Below are 24518 nucleotides of genomic sequence, written 5' to 3'. Positions count from 1 at the left end.
TTATGGTGTAATCTAAAATAAACCTTTTAAACTATATCACTTGCTATTTCATTGTTGAGACAAATGAAGATTCTGTAATATTATAGGAAAGATGAAACAAGGAACTAGGTAAACATTTTTTTTTAAGTTCGGTCTGGTTTTATTCAAATAAATTAGCCAGTGTCCCCAAGAAGTATGTGTATAAGATTTCATGTTCAGGCTTATGTTTTAATCAGGCTAAAAGTGTATCATATTCCCTCAAATAAGCACCACTTCCGTTTTCCTAATTGAAAATTGGTTTTCATTCAAAAATCTTTCTTGTCAAAGACAAGTTAAAACTGATGTTTAAGTTTCTTGTATCATTTTAATCACAAAGCTAATATACATTGGGACTCATTTTTCCCCCCTATTTAGACATGCTTGTTCGCTCTTGGGAAAGTCCTAGATTGGGTTATGCAAGTAATCCCATTTTTGTAACTGAGCCAGTATTATCATTATCAAAATTACAATTGATCCAAGAAGGACAATATTGGTATATAAAAGGATGTGCTGATTTCTGTGATTTTGTATTAGCTGTAGTGCACTGAGGAACTTTAGGAACTGCTTCCTTGTGCTTTAGTTTGCCTTCTAATAATTCACTTAGGTGATATTCAGTAGAGTGACATTTAGTGTACTCCACACACTTGTGTTCTGCAATTTGTGGATGTGATAACACAATGCACACACATACATATTTAGAGGTTAAGAAGAAGGTATTGTTAAAAATCAGATTGGTACTATTTTATAGTTCGTTCTTCTGCTGTCTCTGATCCTAGACTAATTACTTAACATCTTTCATCTTCTTTAACTTTTCCTTTTTGTAAAATGAAGTTTTGGGGCCAAATAAGTATTCCTAGAAATCACTGAGCACCCAAAATCAAGCGGGTAAAGCAAAGTTAGCAAATCATAGGCAGATTTTGCTCCTCCCTTGTATTTCAATCAGAGAATTTCTCTTTATATTTGTTAATAATCTCAACTGAGTATTCCAATTCCTTATGCATTTTCACCTATTTGTCAACCGTAGGCATCATTGTGTTCTTTTCTTTTCTTTTTTTTTGGCTTCATAGTGAGTTACAGTTTATAGAAATCCACACAAAACCCATTTAATCAATGGTTCCTTTAGATTCTGCAGTAAGCATGAAATGCAAAGTATTAATCATGTGTTTATGCTTGATTTCTACATGTTAAACAGTTAAATCCATTCTTAATTTTGTCTTTGTCATCTTCAAAGCAGAAAATTATACCATTAGCCCAAACCTCTGGCATTCTGTTGATTTTGTCTGGAAGGTGTAAATCTAGTAAGCATGAACAATGAGCTTTTGCCAAACTGATGGAGGTATTTGTCTATGTAGATTGTATTTCTACAGCTGTCAATTGAGATGGTTGTTCTCTACGTGAAGTGGTTCTAGGTCACCCACATACTTGGAATTTTAAACTTTGATGTTTTAGCACTTACTACTTGGAGTTTTAGAGCTTAATGTGTGCCATTCTAAAGGGTGGTATTTCAGCTTTTGTATTTCTTGGGATAACATGTTGTGAATGAAAATTAGTATTTTCAGTAGAGCTCCTGGGAAAGTTGTTGCCAGCAATAATTTTGACATCCCATGTGCTCTATTACAAAAAGACAGTAGAATAAATAAATGGAGCTAAGTGGTCAGAATTCTGGTGGTATGAAAGCAAGTATAATTTCATTTATTATGATGGAATGCAAACAAAAGCTCTGCACAAACAGTTTTAATCGATGTTTAAAGACTAGTTTCTCAGACTGTTGCTTGTTTGACAAGATAGTCTTGGGTGAAGCGGAAACAAAGTGGGAAGACAAATAATTACTGTGGAGATAACAGACATTACAGGGCAAGTAGAATAAAAAGTTATTTCAAACATCTATCAAGCCAGTTTGACTCATAGTCTCTCAGCTCTAGATTATTTTACACTGGATTATTTCAGACACATGAACTGAAGAAACGTAAGAATGTCAAAGAACAGTGCTGGCACATCATATGTTAGCAGTTTTCTTTTTAAGATTATTGAATAGAATTTCATTTGCCTCAAAAACTGTCAATCCTGAGAAAAGCCATCTGATCCAGAGACCCAAATATATGGAAATGTGCTGCCATTTTAATATTCCCTAGCCCGCCCTCACCATGATTCACATTATTAATTGATCATGCTGCTCTTTTCTACTGAGTATAGATTGTGCCTCAGAATTTTTCTCAAATTAGAGTAGTTTCTGCTAATGAACAAATCAGAATTGTTTGAAACCTGTTTGCAATTACCGATTGATTCTGCATTTTCTGGTGGAAGGAGATAAATAAGACCATTAAAGATGTCATGCCCAAATCACCAAGCTATATAGCAACCAAAGTAGAATTAACATATAGGTCACATGGCTCTCTGTATATAATTTTGTTCTAGAAGGGCACATTATAGTTTTGTCTTGCGTTATTGATATTATGTTGCATTCCATTTAGGAATTTCTAGTAGGGTATGATTATTTGTAGTATATGATAATTTTATTTTTCATGATTTTGATCCACAATTTGATATGATCTATTTTTGTACTTTCTTTTTATTTTTAATTTTTAAATAATCTTATTCTAAAGAAAATACATATGTAGAGGGTCATTTAAGATTATTTTAGAAAAAAAAGGTAGTGTAACATTTCATCTGTATTTTGAGAAAAACAAAATAATATGCCATTGGCAATTGTCACAATTTTTTTTTATTTATGCTAATTATGTCAAAAAAAGAGCTTCCTACATTATATTTAGATATTTTAGGCTTAACTGTAAATATTTATGCCTATAGAAACTTGACTATTTTAATTAAAACATTTAAAGCTGGGTTTAAATGAAAGAAAAAATCCACATAAGCTTTTAAATTTAAGCATTTGTTTAGTGTATTGGATAAATTTTCCATATTTACCTCTATGAGATTAGCTTCAGATTACCTTTTTCTTATTTTACATTCAGTGTTGTTTTCATTGTATCAATAGTGAAATTTGTCTCATTGAGTTAAGTTACTTTGGGCAGAGGGAGGGAAAACAATACCCATATTCACTAACTTGCAATGGCTTGTTTTAATTTTTGCATTGAATCAATTTTTGAGACAATTACTTTAACTTGATTTTATCCTTCTGGTAATTACAGGGGCATTTTATTTCAGAGAATATGAATTCAAAATTGTTGGTTAATAAGCATGCTCAGAGAAGAGATTTTAAAATCTCATTTCAGAAGCCGTGGCATTATGCTCAGAAATTTCCGGTTTTATTTCTTTCTTTGCTCCTCTGCCTTTGTCTGTTAAACTCTGGGAATAACACAAAGCATGTTCATTATTTCTCTAGCAAGAAATTTACATAGGGACATAAATATATTTCATACATTCTTAATCACTAAGCACCTAGAATAAACTTCAAAATTTTAAAAATACTCTTATGCATAAAAATCCAAAGTTTTCCCTTTTCATACACTTCAGTAAATAAGTATCTTTTACATAAAAAAGAATTGGCTAAAACCACCAATTATATCATATTTATAAATATATTAAGAATTTATTAGATGTAGACTGAACTGATGTTAAACTTATACCTTGTCTTCAGGGAACTTAAAATCTGATCTGGAAATATCTCAATTTATTAGAAATAATTAAGTAGAAATTAAATGAAAATTAATTATAGATACACAGAAGTCATTTTCACTACCATAAAATTAAAGACATATTAATTCATTTGACCAATAATCACTTATTGTTGTGCTTTGTGGAAACAAAGTAATATTTGAAGTTACAATAAACTTCACTCTTTTTTACTCTTATTGCCTATTTTTGTCATTTTTACAAAAAAAATTACCTTGACTGTTAGTTAGCTAATATAGTCAAATTTTTAAAAAATGTAGAGAATAGAAATTGATAAAATAGATTTATATTTGATGGTTTCTTTGAACAAATTATTGTTAGGATTCTAATTATTGAAACAGCTCTAAATATGATTGGGCATCTTAGATAAAGATTTTGTTGCATCAGTGGTAATGAACATGAAATTTCTTAAGTGATTGTGTACCATGTGGATGGAATGCCATGATTAAAAAAAATAGTTCTATGGAAATTTTAAAATTTACAGATAGGCTTATCTAGACATGAACATACATTTGACATAAACTGACTTGATAGTTGGCCAGGACTGGAATTCTAGTTCCCACACCTATTCCCACTCATCCACCCACATCCATTGGACAAGTGCCTGGTTAAACAGATGGGTCTTGGGCTGTGCTCTCAACTCAGAGAAACTCCACCTTTATTAAAGAAAACATAGGATGAAAATAGACTATATTGTGTTATTGTGCTTCTGGGCGTGATACTTTGAGTGAAGAGCTACTACGTATTTTTGTTTGTTACTGAAAATATGTTTTTTCTTATGAATGAATATGTGAATATTGGAAGGCAACAGATGGAGCCTCGGGGATCTGGAAAACCCATAGTTAGGGAAGTAGTTATCCATCAAATATGAAAATAAAAAATCAGCAGGTGTGTGAAATACCATGTGGTTTTATAAATGCATGTAGCTATGATTTTAGAAAATGTTTGGATTAGCCTTGATTATGAGACATGCCTTGATTATGAAATTTCCTTCATCCACCAAAGGGTCTGAAACAAATCGGAATTCTCAATATCTGCCAATGAGCTGCTTCAGCAGACTAGCACTTCAGCAGTTACAAAGCCAGATTTGCAACAGGATGTCAAATTCTGGCTAATGTTTGTGTAAATACTACACACTTTCATTGTGAAGGCAGAGGGATTTGGAGACCTGGGTGATAGGATGGCACATGATTTTATGACATCAGAAGTGAATTTTTCTGATTAATGGCAGTGCTACTGTCCTTGTTGGAGACAAAAACACTAAGGGGAAGGAACGAGCAGCAACTAGACAACCCTGTACTTGGAAGACCATAGGAGATAAATTCATATGTTCTAATATTGACATATTAAAAAGATCTTCAAGGGCATTTGCCCTCCATGCATTTTTATGATATTCTCTTTAGTGTTATAATAGTCAGCAAGCCATCACATAGTTAACCTCATGGAGCTATGAACATGGGCATTTGTTCTTCACATGATCCAGTATCTATTTATTGGATCATTAACGTGGATATTTACTCCTCCTCAATTATGGCCATGCATGGTCTGTGGAAAGCACACGAAAATTTAAGTAAAAGACTTTCACTCCTCTTTCCTAAATGATTTATTTAATCTTTTGTTAACTCAGTTTTCTCCACAAAAAGGGGATGGTGATTGCAACCTACTTTCCTAATAATAATGCAGGACTTTTTTTTTTCTAATTGCATGAAATAATGCCTGTGATACACAAGAATTCCGTGGAATAAAGCATACATAGTACAATTTGTATTGAAGTACGTTTTCTGGTTATAATGTTTAGGCATAATGTTGTCTAATACTGCAGTAAAAACTTGCAATGAAACTTGCCAAAAATTTAACTCTTAAATGAAATCCAAATGGAATTTTTCTTTTGCTTATTTGGCATATATAAATATGCGGAATGAATGAATGTATAAATGGGTGAGAAATTGAACAAAATTTTTAATATTCATTTTCTCCAGGTAAAAAAAAATATACAAAAAGTAATGAACGTGTTACTATTTAACTTTATTTCTTACTGAAGAATGCCTTGAGATTCGTTTGATTGTGTTAAATTAATGTAAAATATCATTACACTTTCTTGTTACATTGTCCTTTGAAACCACTGAAATTGCCTAAATAATGTTGTACTATCTCTACTTGATAAAATGGAAAACTCAGAAGATTAATTTAGATACAGATGAAGAATAAAAGTATCTCAGTGTGTACTTAATTTTATTAGAAGGAAGTGCATTATAAAAATAGCCCTTTGAAGATGAAAAAGAGGCAAAATAGTGAAATATTTTAATTCTTAGTTTTACTGTCTTTATATGAAAGTACATATTTTGTGTTTATGTATTTTTCTAAGACACATGACAATGACTAGCTTTTTCTTGAACTAGTGTGGCATATGATATTTTGTATATAAGTACATACATATTATATTTATATCTATTTTAAATGTATTTTGTTTTGTTTTAAACAGCAAATGCCAGTCTTCTTGGAGGAGGTGGTGGTAAGTCCTGACTATCATTTAATTTAAAATATCTTTTTATTATACCAATGATAAGATGTTTAGTAAGTTCTGTGATATTTTAAAGAAAGTTAATTTTGCTGTAATTGTCAACTACAAAGATAGTACTATTACAGAAAATAGTTCATTATAGAAATAGCTTCAGTTGGCCTTAACATTATTTGAACTAACTTAAAATGTGAGGGAGACAATTTTTCTTCTTGTTAAACTTTGTAATTCTACCTTTGGCATGCAGTATAAAAGCTATAGTCTATTGACATGAACACATTCATAGTAGATGACAGAGTCACTTCTAATATGTATTCTAAAACAATGGTAAATTTGGAGACTTGTTTCTTTTTTCATCATATTGACTTTCTTTTGCTTTTCATGACTTTGTTTCTGAGAGCTTAATATATCATCTAATTACTTTGAAAAATAAAAAAAAGCTTTATTTTCATGCTTATTTAGAGGAAAAAGAGAAAGTGATAAAAGTGAGAGGAGGAAGGGATTCTTGTCCTGGGAATTTTTTGATACAAAAATTTTATAAGTAATTGTATTTTCATTTCTAGGTTAGGAATATGAAGGTTTTCATAGCTCCAATACATAAATTTATATAATTTTATCCCCTACTATGTCATATATATATTTACATATATATATATATGTAACAATATAAATATATAAAAAATAATAATATAAAATTATATTTTAAAAATTGGGTCCTTTTCATATATAAATAGTTTTCATATATAAATAGTTTGGACCTCTCTCTCCCTCTCCCTCCCCTCTCTCTCTCTCTCTCTCTCTCTCTCTCTCTCTCTCTCTCTCTCCCTGTTTTGCTCTTGCTTTCTCTGTTCATGTTCAGGGTTGAACCTGAATTCAGTGGTACCTACCACTGAAAAACTTTCAAAAAAATTCTGGCCTTAAACAGAAAGCTTCAATGTAATTTTTATTGGAGGATTAAAATTTAATTATTTCTCCTATGTAAAATCAATAGATTTTTTAAAAGGTATGAAGACAAATAACAGCAAGTGTTGGTGAGGATGCAGGTAAAAAGGTACATTTATTCACTGCTGGTGGGACTGCAAATTAGTGCAGCCAATATGGAAAGCAATATGGATTCCTTGGAAATCTGGGACTAGAACCACCATTTGACCCAGCTATTCCTCTTCTTGGACTATACCCAAAGGACCTAAAAACAGTGTACTACAGGGAAACAGCCACATCAATGTTTATAGCAGCACAATTCACAATAGCTAAACTGTGGAGCTAACCTAGATGTCCTTCAGTGGATGAATGGATAAAAAAAATGTGGCATTTATACGCAATGGAATATTATACAGCACAAAAAAATAATAAGAACATGGCATTTGCAAGGAAATGGATGGCAGTAGAGAAGATTATGCTAAGTGAAGTTAGCTAATCCCAAAAAAACAAATGCCAAATGTCTTCTCTGATATAAGGGTGTTGACTCAAAATGGGGTTGAGAGGGAGAGCAAGGGAGGAAGATTACCTCTAGATAAGGAATAGGGGTGGGAGGAAAAAGGAGGGAGAATAGGAATAGCAAGGATAGTGGAAGGTGATGGTCATCATTATACAAAATTCATGTATGAAGATGTGGATTTGGTGTCAACATACCTTATATACAAACAGAGATTTGATAAATTGTGGTATAAAGGTGTATTAAGAATTGCAATGCAAAAAAATATGAATGTAATGCACTCCTCTATTGTGATGTATGTAAGAATTAATTAATTAATTAAAAAATAAAAAGTAATAATAGAAAATAGTTTAAACTATGATTAAAGTGTCTTCATATTATCACATATCTGTGTATGTTCTATAGTAAAGTATTATGAAAAGAATATGGGATTTAAAGTTAGAATTTTTATGTGAAGATGATAAAAGTTAACTTAGTATCCATGAGCCTGTACTTTAAAAAATGAGAGCAATACTAACTACCTAAAATGCCTATTATGGAGATTAAGCAAACCTTTCTGGTATGTAGTAGAATAAGTAAGGGATTAGTAAATGTATTTCTTTTCTTCTACCCGGAATTATTTTACAATATATAAATCTACAGGATTTTCCATATATATCTTATTTTATTCTTGGGGAATTAAAAAGAAAAATTTTCCTTAGGAGTTAGATTCCCAGTAATTTTTTCCTTTTAAATCATAATATATGAAGAAAACATTACTAAAATAAATTGCCCATAGTGATAATTTTCTTATAAGACATATTAATATTTTATGAAACCTGAATAACACTCTTACTGGCATAAAGAAAGTTGAAATTGAGTCTACATAAATATATTAATCAAGTTATAACAGCAGACAAATTAGCAACACATTTCATTCATTATTTTTGACTATTTCCAAAAAATGACTTTATATATTACTTAAAACTACATTAGCTTCTCATAATGGAAACAAAACCCAAAATATTGTAGCTTGAAGAAGACAGAAATATATTTTTAAATATTTGTAAAAGTATGGCAGACATAGACTAGACTGGTTCTGCCGTAATTTCGTGGCATCATCAAGGACTCAAGCTCTTTTCTGCTCTTCCCTCCTAGTAGGTAGCTTCCATACTTCAGGGTTCATGAAGGCTGCTGGCACTCTAGCCATCATAAATATAGTTCAGGTTAGGAAGAGCAGAAAATGCAAAATATAGTAAAGTGTGCTACCAAAGGTGAGTCAGTTTCTTTAAGCAGATTTCCCTGAAATTTCATAGTCATCCCTGCAATGTAGTTTTTTACTCTAAGAAAGATCCTCATGAAAAAAAAGATATTCTTCACAGAATTAGAAAAATAACTAAAACAAATAATTATTAAATTCATTTGGAAAAATAAGAGCCCCAGAATAGCCAAAGCAATACTAAGCAAGATAAGTGAATTAGGTGGCATCACAATACATGATCTGAAATTATACTATAGAGCTTTAGTAATAAAAACAGCATGTACTGGAATCAAAATTGACATGAAGATCAATAGAATGGAATAGAAGACACAGAGGCAAATCCATAAACCTATAGCTGTCTAATATTTGGTAAAGATACTAAAATAAATCTTAGAGAAGAGACAGCCTTTTTAACTACTGGTGCTGGGAACATTGGATAGCTATCTGTAGAAAAATGAAATTAGACCCCTATCTCTCACCTGCACAAAACTCAAATTGAAATGGATCAAAGACTTAGGAATTATACTAGAAACTTTACAACCGCTGGAAGAAAACATAGGGTCAACACTCCATCATGTAGGTGCTAACACCGACTTCCTTAACAAGACCCCCAAAGTGCAAGAAATGAAACCAAGAATCAATAAGTGAAATGTCTTTAAACTGAACAGCTTCTGCACAGCAAAGGAAATAATTAAGAGCGTGATGCTGAGAGAGCCTACAGAACAGGGGAAAATCTTGGCCAGGTACCCCTCCCTCTATTAGGGGATTAATATCCAGAAATATACAAAGAACTCAAAAAACTTAATACCATTACTACCACCATAACAACAGATAACCAATTAATAAATGGGCAAAAAAATTAAACAGAAATTTCTCAAAAGAAGAAACACAGAAGGCCAACAAATACATGAAAATATGTTCAACATCCCAGTCGACCAGGGAGATACAAGTCAAAACTACACTAAGATTAATCTCAATCCAGTCAGAATGGCAATGATCAAGAATAAAAAACAACAATACATGCTAGTGAGGTTGTGGCGAGAAAGGAACACTTGTACCTTGTTGGTGGGACTGTAGGCTAGAACAACCACTCTGGAAAGCACTATAGAGATTCATCAAAAAACTAGGGATGGAACCACTATATGACCCTTTTATCCCACTCCTGGGTATTTCCCCCAAAGATCTAAAATCTGCCCTATAACAACACAGCCACATCAATATTTATAGCAGCACAAGTCACAATAGCTAAATTATAGAGTCAACCCAGATGCCCATCAATAAATGAATGGATTAAGAAATTGTGACACATATACATATACAAAATGGATTAATAAATTGTGGTATATATGATGGAGTTCTACTTGGCCATTAAAAAGGATGAAAATATGGCATTTGCTAGTAAATGGATGGAAATGGAAATATCATGCTAGGTGAAATGAGCCAAACTCAGAAACTCAAAGGTTGAATTTTTTCTCTCATGTGAAAGCCAGAGTAAAAAAAAAAAAAAAGGAAAGGTGGAGGGAACGATAATATTACATAAAGAACCAATATACAAATTAATAGATGAGCAAAAGGAAGTCTAGTAGAGTAGAGGAGAGACAATGGAAGGGGGAGTATGCGAGGGAAAAGGGGTAAGGTAAAGGGTGATCAGGAACTGAAACTGATTTTCATGCATGTATGAGTTTAAGAAGGTAAATACACAGTGCTCTCTTTGCCACAGCATTGTTATTTATTATAAGTAGGATTATTTTAGTGATTGAGGACTTAAGGATATTTTGGTATTCTTTAAGATAACACAGCTTATGAAGGGCAGTGTTTGAATGAGAAGACAGTTTTCCTGACTCCCACTCCAGGGCTCTTTGTCTTTGCTCTGTGAATTTTAATATATCTCTGCTCTTCAGTCTTACCTTTTCCATAGAAAGTCAGGGAACTCTGTTGACTCAAGGAAAAATGAATGAGAGGACCAGAAAACATGCAGTTGAGATGTGGTGGTGCTTTCCTTTGTTCTATTTTTACAAGTCTCATTTCTATTGATAATTTGAAAGTACATGCAATGGCATGGTCTTTGGCACATTTGGATTGCTGTCCAGATTCATATACCTTTTTGTGTGTATTTGAGGTTTAGTTTTAGAAAACATTGCATTTTAAATGCATGTTCACGATCTATAATAAGGATGTTTTACATGCACGATGTCCTGTGAAGATTGTACTTTTTTGAATATATAATAAAGAAATCATTCTAGAAATCCCTAAATTATATAAAGAAGCAAATTAGGGGAAAAATATTTAAAGAGGGAATTCCTCAATTCCTTTCAGATCATTGAATAACAGGAAGAAAATTTACAAACTCTTACTTTAGATGATTTTTTAATCTTTTATTTATGCAATAGGTAGTATAAAACCAGAATCTGCTGACTGAACCTAAGTAGAACAATTGTTCATGGGATATGCTCCTTCCTCTAATCTGTCAAAGCAGGAGGCATAATGTTATACATTTAAAGTGACAGTTCCTAACAGCATGCAAATTAACACTGGCTTTTTGTACACATGATTTTTTATGATTACCATTTTAACCGTATATATGTATACTTATACATATATATGTCAAAATATATTCTTCTGTCATGTATATCTAAAATAACAAAAATAAATACATACACATATGCAATAAAAACCTATATAATCTACAAAGAATCAATAAAAACCCTATCTATATGAAACATATATTTGTATCAATACTGTATTTCTATACCTTATCCCTAAGGTGATACTGTGGCAGATTAATTTTTACAATTGTAAGTGTAAAGGAATACAGTGAGTACTGCTAAATGAAAATGAACTCTCAACCTTAGATGGAATATATGGAAAGCCATTTCTCTAAAATGAAAGCAGGACATATACCAATGGACCCTCATCTCCTCAGAAAGTTTTTGCTGTCCTGTGCACAAGAGGTAATCAGTAATGGAAAGGGAGGGACGACGGAAGCAGTTAAGCGATCTCAGGTCAGAAGTGACTCCTCTGGACAATTGTACTTGCAGAGAGAATTCCTAATGCTTGTTTTTACTGATATCTATTCATACATTAATATAGTTTGTGTGAGGCAGCAAAATGCATGCTTGAAGGGGAGTGAAATCATAATCTATTTGCTGTCACACTATAGATATTGTCAGTGTTTCTCCACCCACTCAACATCTACTTCTACAGATATGTGTATGTGTACACATTCATCATTCATTCATTCAACAAATATTGCCTAACTACTTGGGTAGGTATTGATTATCAGTGTGGCAATAAATGCTACCTTTTCACTGTGGCCAGTCATGATTCCTGCTCAGCTGAATTGTCAGAGCAATTATAATTCCTACATTCTCTCAAGTGTTCCAAAGATTCTCCTGGCATGGATCTGAATTAAAATAATACCTTAGCACCAATCGAAACCCTTCTTTAGAAGGTAGAACAGTGTTTTTGAAAAGTACCCTTTTCACAAAAATCTAAGTTACTACCCAGAATTGGTAACATGAAGGGAAACATAAATTTAAACGGCTTTTGAATGTGTTTAAAGAGAAAGTTTGTGTAAATTACTTCTTAAATATTCACATGCACAATGGAGCACCCTCTCCCCCTCCACATGCACAATGGTTTTTCCTGGGCATATATCATTCCATTGCTCAAAGTCCCTACAGTGATCCTGTGTTTTACTCTTGTTAAGCCTCCACATGTGGCCAGGTCTCAGGAATGCTGGGGTAATCTAGGATAATACCCAGTAGTGAGGGACTAAGAAAACTTAACAGGGGTGACAGTGTGGGGGCTTGCCCCTTAGGAGAGTTGGTCAAGCATAGCTGGTAGTGAGTTAACCAACTGGCTTATGCTCAGCTGGTAGAGGGGTCCTAGCCATGGGCCTGGGGAATAACAATGGTCTCTCAGGCCTGAAAGAGCAACATGGCAAGAAGAACCCAGGACCTATGGTCTTTTTGCTCAAGCAGGGAGCAGGAACTGCAGGAAGGGATCTGCTGCTAAATTACGGAAAATAAGGTTTTAATCTTGCCTGCCTCAGGTGGGATTAATCCTGGGCACTGCAGGTAGTTTGGTCTGCAAAGGAAGATCAGGAGACACAGATGTGAGGAAGGAGAGGGAAGTGGGGATGCAGAGACCAGCCAGGACAGCTCTGACAATCAACCAACCTACCTTTGTTCTTTTCTCCTACCTCCCGTCTTCCCTCCTAGCTCTTGTGTAATCGGTCTTGACGTTGAGGTAGCAAAGAGTCTTAGAACTTGGTGTAACCAGAGGTGTAAGTATTAATCTACACACGAAGTATCAAAAACCAAAAGAGGTACTTCATACTAGAAAAATTAAACAGAGGCAAGGATATCTTGGAGTGTTCAGGGAAGCCTTCCCAGAAGAGGAGCATTCTTGAAGATGAGTAGCATATTTCAAGGAGCAGAAGGAAAGGACTCAGTCAGATGTATTTCCTACTCTTTGAGTAGATATTTTGCTGTGCCTTAGCCAGCCTCCTCACTATTTTTCTGTCACATGCAGAACTTGGCTAAGCAGTTTCCTATAACAGTCTAGGAATGCCACTTAAAGTGGGGTAAAAGTGTCAGGACACGGCTGAAGATGGAAACTGGTGCTGGTGCAGCAAACTCCATTGGGGCCACCTGGGCAGTCTGGTGGTCATCGCCAATTCAACCTCCCTGCCTTGCCTTTTTCTCTGATTCCCTCACCTGCATATCAGTCTCATAGCCATCTCAGAAGCTACCTAAAATAGCTAAATTTCTAGTTTTTCTTCTCATTCCACATATTCTTAGAAGTTTGACCTTGCCCTGGGTGCTCTACTATTGCCTGCCATTTGTCAGTGAGCCTTCCAGGTGTCTTTAGTGCTGGAGGAAGTTGGGGTCATGGGGTGTCCAAAATCCAAGCCAATCTGCCTTAATTGTCATAGACATTTCAAGGACATGCCTTGTTTATTCCCTCTCTAACTTTGGTTTATATGAGCCCTCTATCCTGAAGTTAACTTATTATTAGTTTTTAGTTTTCAGTGGACACAACATCTTTATTTTATTTTTATGTGGTGCTAAGGATCGAACCCAGCGCTCTGTGCATGCCAGGCGAGCGCGCTACTGCTTGAGCCACATCCCCAGCCCCTGAAGTTAAATTTTAAGATAGTTCATCATGTTTGCTCTGTGTACCCACTCCCCTTCCCAAGTGAAATTCCCCATCTAAAAACCCTATTGAGGTGGCACCCCTGTGTAGATAAGATGTCCTTTTTCATTGTAGCCAGAACTGATTCATACTAGAAGGGTATGTTCTCCAATTAGGGCATAAATTTCCTGAGGCCAGGGGATTTCTCATTCATCTGGAAAATGCTGGCTGCTTTCAGATGGTGAATAAAATATTTTATAACTTTGAGCTGTTACTGTCTTTCGTTTAGGATTCTCAGCATGTTTGGATATTTTGGTTTTGTCTCATTTGCTTTGGAAAGTTAATCTCTTTATCTTTGAGTGATTTCTAAATGAAAAAAAAAAACCCAAACTTTAAAATATGTTTATAGAAGGTGACCTGAGGACCATATGCATATTTGTACAGTAATTACTTATTCATTGTATTACATTTTGTGTTTGAAGGGTTTATATAGCCACAACCTCATAATTTTCTTTAAATATACTTTCTTTACATGGGAAATACAGAGAACAATATGTTTGTAGAGATGGGGAAATGAAATACAGAGAATTTGTATTCCATAGATGTCATGGAGATAGTTGTTTTATTCATGTTATCAGATATTTAATCAGTTACAGCTTTCTTGACAGTTTGATTTTAATTTATTAATAATTTGACTTCTACATAGTAGAAGGGATTTTTCATTGACACCGTAGTACTTATATACATATAAGTATATACATATATGTTTTATTTTAGTATAGGTTTCCATTCTTTTTCAGTTTTATAAAAAATTGTGTGTGTTTATTCCCTCAACTGGGTACTCATTTATCTATTTCTGTTTTGCTTCTTAATTTTAGAATTTTCATTTTAAATTAGTTTTATAATTGGTAAATATTGCTTTATATTATTTTTGTATATTTGTTTCATAGTTAACATTTTTTTAAAAAAAACCTAAAGGTTAAGTCATTCCTTCAGAAAGTGTTTAGATTAGTAAATCATGCTCAAAGATAGGAATTAAAAATTGCAAAAATATAAAATAAAATGTAAGTCCTCTTTTCAGATATAAAAATTCCTTGTAAAAATCAGTAGTTTTATAAATTCTACAAAAATGTTTGACTAGCTTCATGTGACTTAAATGCTTGGAAATACAGATTCATATTTAAAAACAAATGGTTTAAAATTAGGAAGTATTCTAACAGGTACCAGATGTGTCTATATGTTTTCCTAATTATTTAATAGCTATAGCATAATGTTCGTGTAGGTTATCTATTAAGTGTAAAATCTTTTCAAAACTATGAAAAAGAGAGGTTTGTTGAATTTCTGTTTTAAATATTTATTTCTTATTTCTGAAGAGTTTCTGAATATGACCTTGAGTGCACAGTAGTAAAAACAAGTTCTAACAAAATAGTGCAGTTAATTTTATTGTAATCTGGTATCACTAGATTATAATCCTTCATTTTATGGTAGACTATAGTTTTCTTTATTGTATGTAATGTGGCTCCATAGTAATTGACAGTGGTAAAATTTCTTTAGGATCCACTTTTATAATCTTCTCAGGTTTGGTACTGTTAAGAATCTTTTTCCATTCTTTGGAACTGCCTTCATTTACCCCCAAACTGGAGAAACACAGTAGGTATTGGGAAGAATGAATCTGGCCCTTATCAATTATAACAAATCCAAGAAGATTCTGGGAGTTCAGTCACAGGTATTGTCAAACTACAGAGAGCACCACTGAGAAGGTCTCCTGGTTTACATTATTTCTTTTCACTATAGCTCTGTCTTTGGCCAAAAGTCATTTTTTATGGGTTATGACAGATTCATTATTTTGCATACTAGTTTCCATCTCTGGAAAGATGATTATAATGATGACTAACTGCTTTATCAGCTTGGAAAAACTAATTATTCATTGTAAAGTGTTTTTCAAATACAAAATGTTAGATAAATGGTTGTTACTGCAATTACTACTATTATTATTATGGCCTAAACCTGAAAGATAAAAGGTGCTGGATAATTGCACAATATGGGATTCTATGTCCAAATAAAGGGAATAACCAGAATTGTTGGATAACAGAAATTTAAATATCGGTGTGTAGTAGAGGAGTGTTTCTCTAATATCTAATATAATATAGCTCTAATATCTAATATATATAACTCTATATTAATTATCTGCAAATGAGCCCAAGGATTTTACATAGAAATATGCTATGAGATTATTCTTTCAAGCATTTAAATAGCTAGAGAACAAAGTAATTATGCACTTTAGTATGCAGTATTTCAACTTCATGCAGCATTATCAGACCAGGAGAAGGAATTCTTAACACTGACTATAGGGCAGCACTGTGTGAGCTCTGGGTACATGAAGAGGAATAAGAAAGAGCAGCATTTCCCTGCTCAGGTCCATACTTGGTACCAGGGAGGAACACGATCAAAACTGATAGTCCACAGATTTTATGCTCAGCTGGTAACCAGACCTGGAAAAGGAAGCAATGATAGAGAAACCAAATAGAAGGTATTGAGCACAGAAGGAACAAGTGGTGCTATCTTGGAGGGTATCAGGAAGACCAGTTCTCTCATCAAGGAAGAATTGGGCAACAGTCTGGAGCCTATTGTATTTAGTATCCAGACCCCAGGTGACCAAGTCAAACTCCAGGTTCAAGAGTTGAGGCCTCTTTTTGTACCTGACTCTCCAAAACCAGTTTTGAGAGTTGGGTTGAGTGAAACTTATTCATGGAAAACATTGGTAGACTCAGCTACTAACAGCTGGGAGAAAGAGGTAGGAAGTCTGAAAAATGCACAATATATCAGTAGTTTTTAGCTAAAATGTATCATCTGCTTCTATCATAGAGTCATTTCTGGCAATTTTTTTTAAAAAAATAACTCTCAGAAATAAATACAAGGGGCACAAAGCCCTCACTTGCCTAAATATCCAATAACTCTGCCATGTCCTAGAAGCTGAGCAAATTCAAATTACAAATGTGTTATGATGTCCAGGTTTATAGGGTCAGCTTTTCAGGACATAGAGCAAACAGATTTTTGCAAAGTTCCAGGTTTTATATCTAGTATAACTGGGAAAAATGTAATTCCCTAGTCAAATTTATTAAACAAGGAATAATTCTACATCTTTGTTAGTACAACCACCCTGTTCTGTCATCAGAAAATCTTTATTTAGTAATCTCATTCCCATCCTCCCTGTTGTGGTTCCCATCAGAGTCAGTAAGTTTTCACAGTGACATTTTTTTGTCCTATCAGAATGTAGATTCTGCTACATGACCAGTGTAACTGCACATCATGTTCAACCACAAAAATGGGGAGTTATAGTCTATGTAAGTATGATGTGTCAAAATACATTCTACTGCCATGTATGTACATATGTGTATGTATTTTACAGCAGTAAAAAAAAAGCGTTCAATAAAAATTATCATCTCTAAGTGTTTCAGATATTGGGTTAAGATAAAATGATTCAAGCCTTATATTTTACTGATATTGTAAATGTATTCAAGTAACTAAAGGGAACATGTTTAAAGACCTAAAGTAAAGTATCACAACAATGAATTAATAGAATGGGTATTCTAATAAAGTAGACAGAAAATATAACATTCTGGAGTTGGAAAGTAAAATATATGAAATGCTAAGATCATGAGAGGATTTGAATGGTAGATGAAAGATTTCAAAAAAAGATAAATTAGTCTGAAGGACACAGAGGAAAGAAAGATTGAAGAAAAGTGAACAGAGCCTCATAGAGCTGTCAGGGAAGAACAGCATTCCAACTTGTTTGTACTAGGAGACCTAAACAGAGAGAAAACAATAAAAATATATGAAGAGATAGTGGCCAAAATATTCTCAAAATTGGTCAGCAGTATAAATAATGTAATAACAATGAATAATAAATAAATAATAAAATAAATAATAATAAATAATGTTGAAGATGTTGAGGCAGGAGAATCATGAGTTCAAAGCCAGCATCAGCAATGGCTAGGTGCTAAGCAACTCAGTGAGACCCTGTCTCTAAATAAAATACAAAATAGGGCTGGGGATGTGGCTAGGTGGTTGAATGCCCCTGAGTTCAATTCCCAGTACTCCTACCCCCCTACACACTCACACAAAAAAATCAATAAATGGGGTGGGATAAAACTAAAAAGCTTCTTCACAGCAAAGGAAACAATACAGAATGTGAAGACAAAGCCTATACAATGGAAGAAAATCTTTGCCATCTGTACCTCAGATGAAGTATTAATCTCCAGGGTATATAATGAACTCAAAAAACTCGATACCAAAAAAAATCCTAATAAATAAATGGGCTAAGGAACTGAACAGGCACTTCACAGAAGAAGAAATATGATTGGTCAACAAATATATGAAAAATATTCAACATCTGTAGCAATTAGAGAAATGCAAATTAAAACCACACTGAGATTTCAAGTCTCTCCAGTCAGACTGGCAATTATCAAGAATACAAGTAACAATAAATGTTGGTGAGGATATGGTATAAAAAGGTACATTCATAAATTGCTGGTTGGACTGTAAATTGGTGCAACCACTATGGAAAACAGTAAGGAGAGTCCTTGGAAAACTTTGAATGGATCCACCATTTGATCCAGTTATCTCACTTGTCTATATGTCCCCAAAGCACTGAAAATCAGCATACTTAAAAACAGTGATGCATCCATATCAATGTTTATAGCAGCTCAATTCACAATAAATAAACCATGGAAATAAACTAGGTGCCCTTCAACAGATCAATGGATAAAGAAAATGTGGTATGTATACACAATGAAATATTATTCCACTATAAAGAAGAATAAATAATAAATAATGGTGGAATTAAAATAATGTAGTAAGATATTTAATGCTAAAGAAGGTTGTACAGGAAGGACTGAGGGCAGATAGAGAACATATAGAAAATCAATTGTAAAATGGCACATACAAATACAATCATATCAATAATTACACTAGATATGACTATTGTAAATATCCCAATCAGAAGGTAGAGGTGGTATGAATACTCAAAAATGGTAACATCAAATTATACATTTTCCTTAGAAGACACATTAGAGTCAAAGACTCCAAACTTTTTGAAAATAAAAGGCCAAAAAATATGTAAATAGTAATAATAAAAGTGTTGGAGTCTTTAAGCCAATATATATTAGTAGACACCATGAGAGATAACTCATGATGAAAAGGTCAACTCATTAAAAAGATATAATAATTACAAACACACACACACACACACACACACCTAATGACAGAATCTTAAAATCATGAAACCAAAACAAACAGAATTGAAAGAAGAAATAGAATATTCAGTAATAATAGATGCAGATTTCAATATCCTATTCTCAGACCAATTGAAAAATAGAATTGAAAAATGGATAACTTTTCTTGACACTTGAATAATTGATTTTTTTTTGGTACCAGGGATTGAGCCCAGGGGCACTTAACCACTGAGCCACATCTCCAGCACTTTGTTATATTTAATATGAGACAGAGTCTCACTGAGTTGCTTAGAGCTTTGCTAAATTGACTTTTATTATACTTTTCTTACCACATTTCTGTGCATGTAGTCATTTATTTATCCATTCATTGACCCATCTTGTCTTCTATAACGTTATTTTAATACTACAAAATAAAACACAACAAGACTGTTGAATAGTAGGGCACTAGTTAAATAAATTGATGTTTTCCCTTGATGGACTGATATGCAGCCATTTACATTCATAATTTTCATACTAAAGGAAACTCTATACCTAGCAATAGGAAAATGGTAAGATATGATACTACTGTGCATTTTTATTTTAACACTACTGTACATTATACAAAAGAAAAGGACCATAAGCTACCTAATGTGAAGAAATGACAAGTGCTTGATCTGTCAGAGATATAGTTTTTCTAAGCCTTTTTTTTCTCTCTCTCCTCTCTCTTGGTTTTCATGAAAATTATGACTGTATTGTTTATTAACTATGAACATTTAAGATTAGTATAAAATTATCATTTTCTATAATGTGTATCCAAAATTATTCAGCAGAAAGCAAATTGTTATATCTTGTATTAACTATGTGTTAGATATTTTCTAGGATCTGGATATACAAACATGAGTAAAACACAGTTCTTGCCCATTAGAAGTACACAATATGTTAGAGACTGTCTTCATAAGATAATAATCATGATAAATAATAATTATGTTATGTATAATATGTAGTGGTTCAAAGAGTGTTTTTGTTTTTGGTTGCCATGCTGGGGATCAAACCCAAGGCTTTGAGCTTGCTAGGCTACCATTGAGCTATTTCCCAGTCCAAAAGAGTGAGCTTTGAACCTAGATTCTTAGCTTTGCTTTTAGGTTCTATTTCATATAGCTGTTTGATATTGGACAAGTTATTTTACTTCTCTTTGTACCTTCCTGGTGCCTTATTTCTTTTTAAAAAATATCTTTTTAGTTGTAGATGGACATAATACCTTTATTTTTTTTAATGTGGTGCTGAGGATCAAAGTCAGTGCTCTACCACTGAGCTACAACCCAAGTCCCCAGTACTTCATTTCTAATGAGGTTAAAATACTTTTCAGATTTATGTAAAGACTAAATACCAGTTAAGTGCATAGAATAGTCTCTGGCATATTATAAACACTAAAGAAAAATTGTCCATTATTAGTATTTACTATTAAAATATTGATTTTAGGGTTTCATTAATTAGATTCTTTTTTAGAAGAACTTCTTCTGAGAAAGTATGTATTTTTGCATATTTTAGTCCACATACTCGAATACCGTGAAGTAAAGGTGCTATATTTATGTCTGTATGTACAGACATAAAAACTTAAAAGTTTACTTCAACCTGATATATTCCCTTTTTAAAATTTTTGTTGATTAAAATATCCCATATTTTTGGAAACATGAGGAAGAACATCTCTAAATTAAAAATATTTAAGACTATTTTAGGACTGATTGATTCCCTAGTATCTTAGTGCATCTTAAATTGTATAGACTTATGAAAGTCTTTTGAACTGTCTCAAGGTTTGCATTTGGTTAGGATATGTGGTCAAATTAAAAGTAGTTTCTCTTTAGATCTAAGTTTAATGTCCACAGAAAACTATATTGAAAAGAAAAATGCCTTTTGGTGCTCAGGATATATTGTATAATTCCATGGTAAACACAATTATAAATGTTTTGTGCTTAATAAAAATAAACATGAAAATTTAGATGCTGTTTTCATAAATTACCAACTAGAAATTGAAAATTTATTTAATTTTGTGTCTTTCCCTCACTTCCATCAGGAATTTGAGATTCAAAAGTCACCAGTTTTTAATTCTCCTCTCTCTAAATATTTTATTGTCATTAAATGGGAATAATTTGGATCACTTACAAGATTATGATGGAAATGATGGAATGATGATGTAATGACTTTAGAGCAAGTTTTGTCCTGTCCCAGGAGAACTCATAATTGGATTGTGTTTATGGAAGAAGATGAAGAAGAAAAGACATAAAAATGGAATACCCCCTTCATCTTCATCTGACTCTTCAGTCTGTGTTACAGTTTTTTGGTTGTTTTATTTTGTTTTTAGAAGGGTGTAAGAACATCTTTCTGGTTTCCTTATTCCACACATAGGATCCCTTTAGTGTCTTAATAAGGTGGATTATTTTTAAAGTACTTTTATAGTCACCATGTGTTTATTTTAATATAAATTTCATAGAGAAACCCTGAAGCTAAAGAGGTTGTTTTTAACAACCTCCGCTATTATGGGATAAGCACTGGGAAAAGGTAGACGCAAGAAGTAGATGGTATAAAAAAACGGTGTAGGACCAGTTCTAGAATTGCAGGTTGAGAAATTTGTTGTTGTTCTTGTACGTCTGAAGATAATTTAAACTTACTATGTGACTGCTGTATTCCTTCCTATTTTTTTTTTTTGAGAGAGAGAGAGAGAGAGAATTTTTTAATATTTATTTTTTAGTTTTCCACGGACACAACATCTTTATTTGTATGTGGTGCTGAGGATCAAACCCAGCGCTGCGCACATGCCAGGTGAGCACACTACCGCTTGAGCCACATCCTCAGCCCCCTTACTATTTTTGAGATATTGAAAAGGCAAAATGAGAACTCTAGGTCTTAACTCTTTGTTAATGAGCTACTCTTTCTTTCTTTTTTTTTAATGGAAAAAAATTTAATTAGAAAAGTTACAAAGAATCTATCAAACAAGGAAAAGAAGTTCTAGGGAAATAAATACAGAAGTGGAAGATATTTCTTCTCAGAGAATTCAAGTCTAATCAACAATGTAAAAGAGGAAAACCTGGGGATCATCTCAAACTATGAGGGAACATTTCGTGAAAGTAATTAGAATTAAAACAGTCTTGGAAGCGAAACAGAATGACTTAGAACAAGCACCCCCTCTGCAAAAGCAGTAGACAAGAGGGTTTTTAGATGGCACAACACTAGTAACATTTCAATTACAATTTTGAGCCAGAGGCATGCCAACTATTGTTTGAATTATTCTTTTTTAGACCTGATGATGCATTTGGTTTTCAAGGAAGTCTGTTTGGATAGTGATAAAGATAATAGTTGACAGGACTGAGGTTGAAGACTAGGGTTATTTTATTAGTAAGGACAAGTATAATAAACAATGTGCTCATAGTCTTTTGGGAAAAAAACACTTGTAGTCTGATTAATATTTATAGTCAATTTGGACTTTTTAGTCTCAAAAATGGCCTTTGTTCCTTCATTAGAGAAACCCTGAAATATTTCTTTTGCCCAGTGAATACATTTTAAAAGATATTTCCCCTCATAACATTTAACTAACTTCAAGCCACATATGAACTATTTAAACACTAGGTATGTTGATTTAGGATTATGAAAAAGAACTACTCCAATGACTCTATTTTTTTAGATTTTTCATTAGAAATATTTCCATATGTATTATAAAAGTTGATGACAGTAAAAAAGAAAAAAAATGTATGGATTGGAGGTATAGCCAAGTGGTAGAGCACACGCACATATGAGGCCCTGGTTTTGATCCTCACTACTGCAAAAACAAAACTAAGTAAACAAACAAAAACAATTTTATGTTATTGCATGTTTAATTTAATCATTTCCTCTGGGACACAATACTGTAGCAATTATGAGGTACATTAAGACTTCTTTCTGTGCAATGCTTTTCATGGAACCTCTAACCTCTTCATAGCACTGAACTGCACAATGCAGTACAGAATTCATTTCTTTCAACTTATTTATTATTTAATGTATGTAATCTGGTTGAAAAAATGAGGATTTCATTTGGATTTGAAATCAGAGGGAATGCTAATGAGACACACACACACACACACACACACACACTCACACACATACACACTATTCTAGCTGGAAAGAATTCCTGGGGAGGTTGAATAGGGCAAGAGCTAAGGATATTCATCAAGGTTGTGATCTATAATTTTAGTTAGACCAAACAGGTAGATTTTTCTTTTCACAAAATAGGATATATTTAAAGAAATGTAAGTGAAAGTTAAGAGTGATTTTCAAAAATTCATAAAAAGTGAATTGTCCATTGTTTTTCAGCTCATGTGGAAGCATCCCTAATCTGTCACCTGTAGAGAAAGAGCATTGAATCCCAACAGTGTGGGTGTTCTCACTGTCAGGGAGTTGGGAGGCACATGTGGACAATATCAGGGACTTGGAGTTGGAAATGAGAAGAAGGTATATCATATATGAGGCATGAGGGCCATGTAAGACTAAATGAAGGAAAGGAACACTAGTTTGTAAAAAGAAGAGGGAGTCAAAAGTAAAATTATTAAAGAAGAATTCAAATTGCTTACTCATTTGGAAATGAACGGAAGCTTATGAATTAACTCTGTTGCCTAGAAGCTAGGAAAGAGCTCAGAAGTCATGTTTCCCAGTGGATAAAGCAGTGGCAGAGATTCCAGTCACTTGGATCTATTCTTATCTCTTTCGTGAGCAGCATACATATACTTGACTCTTGAGGAGACTGTTGACTGAAACCAAGTTTGTCCTCCCATGTCTCACATTATATAGTAGCTGAAGGTAAAAGATCAAAGCTGAAAAAGAACATCTTTGAAGGGCAAATGTCTTTCTTAATTTATATTTACTTTAAGATTTTTTTTTCTGTCTTGTTTTCATAGCAAAACTATGTATAGAAACAGAGCCCTAAGTTGTTGTGCCATCTGCATACCTGACATCATGCACAAATAACAGCAGATGATGGAATTTCACCTAAGGTCTGATTGTGCCCAGCGAGACTTCACAGGCTCCAAATGCCTGCTTTTATCTTATACATCGAGAAGCCCATTCAAACTTTCAGGGCTCTGCCAACTTGGCAAGAGGGAGAGTTGGCAAACTTCCAATGCTGGGTTTCTTTAGTTTGAAGGTTTTGAAGTGGGTCTGAGTCTGGTGAGTGAGGCTGTGATAAATGCTGTGTGGAGCCCTTGTGAGGTCTCTTATTTGTTGACTGTAAGCTTTTCATCATTTGACATGAATGAGAAACATCATTCCTTTGCAGGGTATTCCCTTTTTTCTGTTTCT

The 24518-nt window shown here is 33.3% G+C and overlaps 1 protein-coding gene across 1 annotated transcript in view; it reads left to right on the top strand.

The window, feature by feature from the left end:
- The window catches only part of Macrod2 (mono-ADP ribosylhydrolase 2), a 1937146-nt gene that overhangs the window by 467667 nt on the left and 1444961 nt on the right, over positions 1-24518 (top strand). Inside the window, exon 4 of the mRNA XM_077800161.1 lies at positions 6134-6163. Coding sequence (XP_077656287.1) covers positions 6134-6163 — 30 coding nt within the window. The remainder of the gene's footprint in view (positions 1-6133; positions 6164-24518) is intronic.

This window comes from Urocitellus parryii, chromosome 6 (genome assembly GCF_045843805.1).
Source record: "Urocitellus parryii isolate mUroPar1 chromosome 6, mUroPar1.hap1, whole genome shotgun sequence".
Lineage (NCBI taxonomy): Eukaryota > Metazoa > Chordata > Mammalia > Rodentia > Sciuridae > Urocitellus > Urocitellus parryii.
This window is presented reverse-complemented; position numbering and strand designations above follow the sequence as displayed.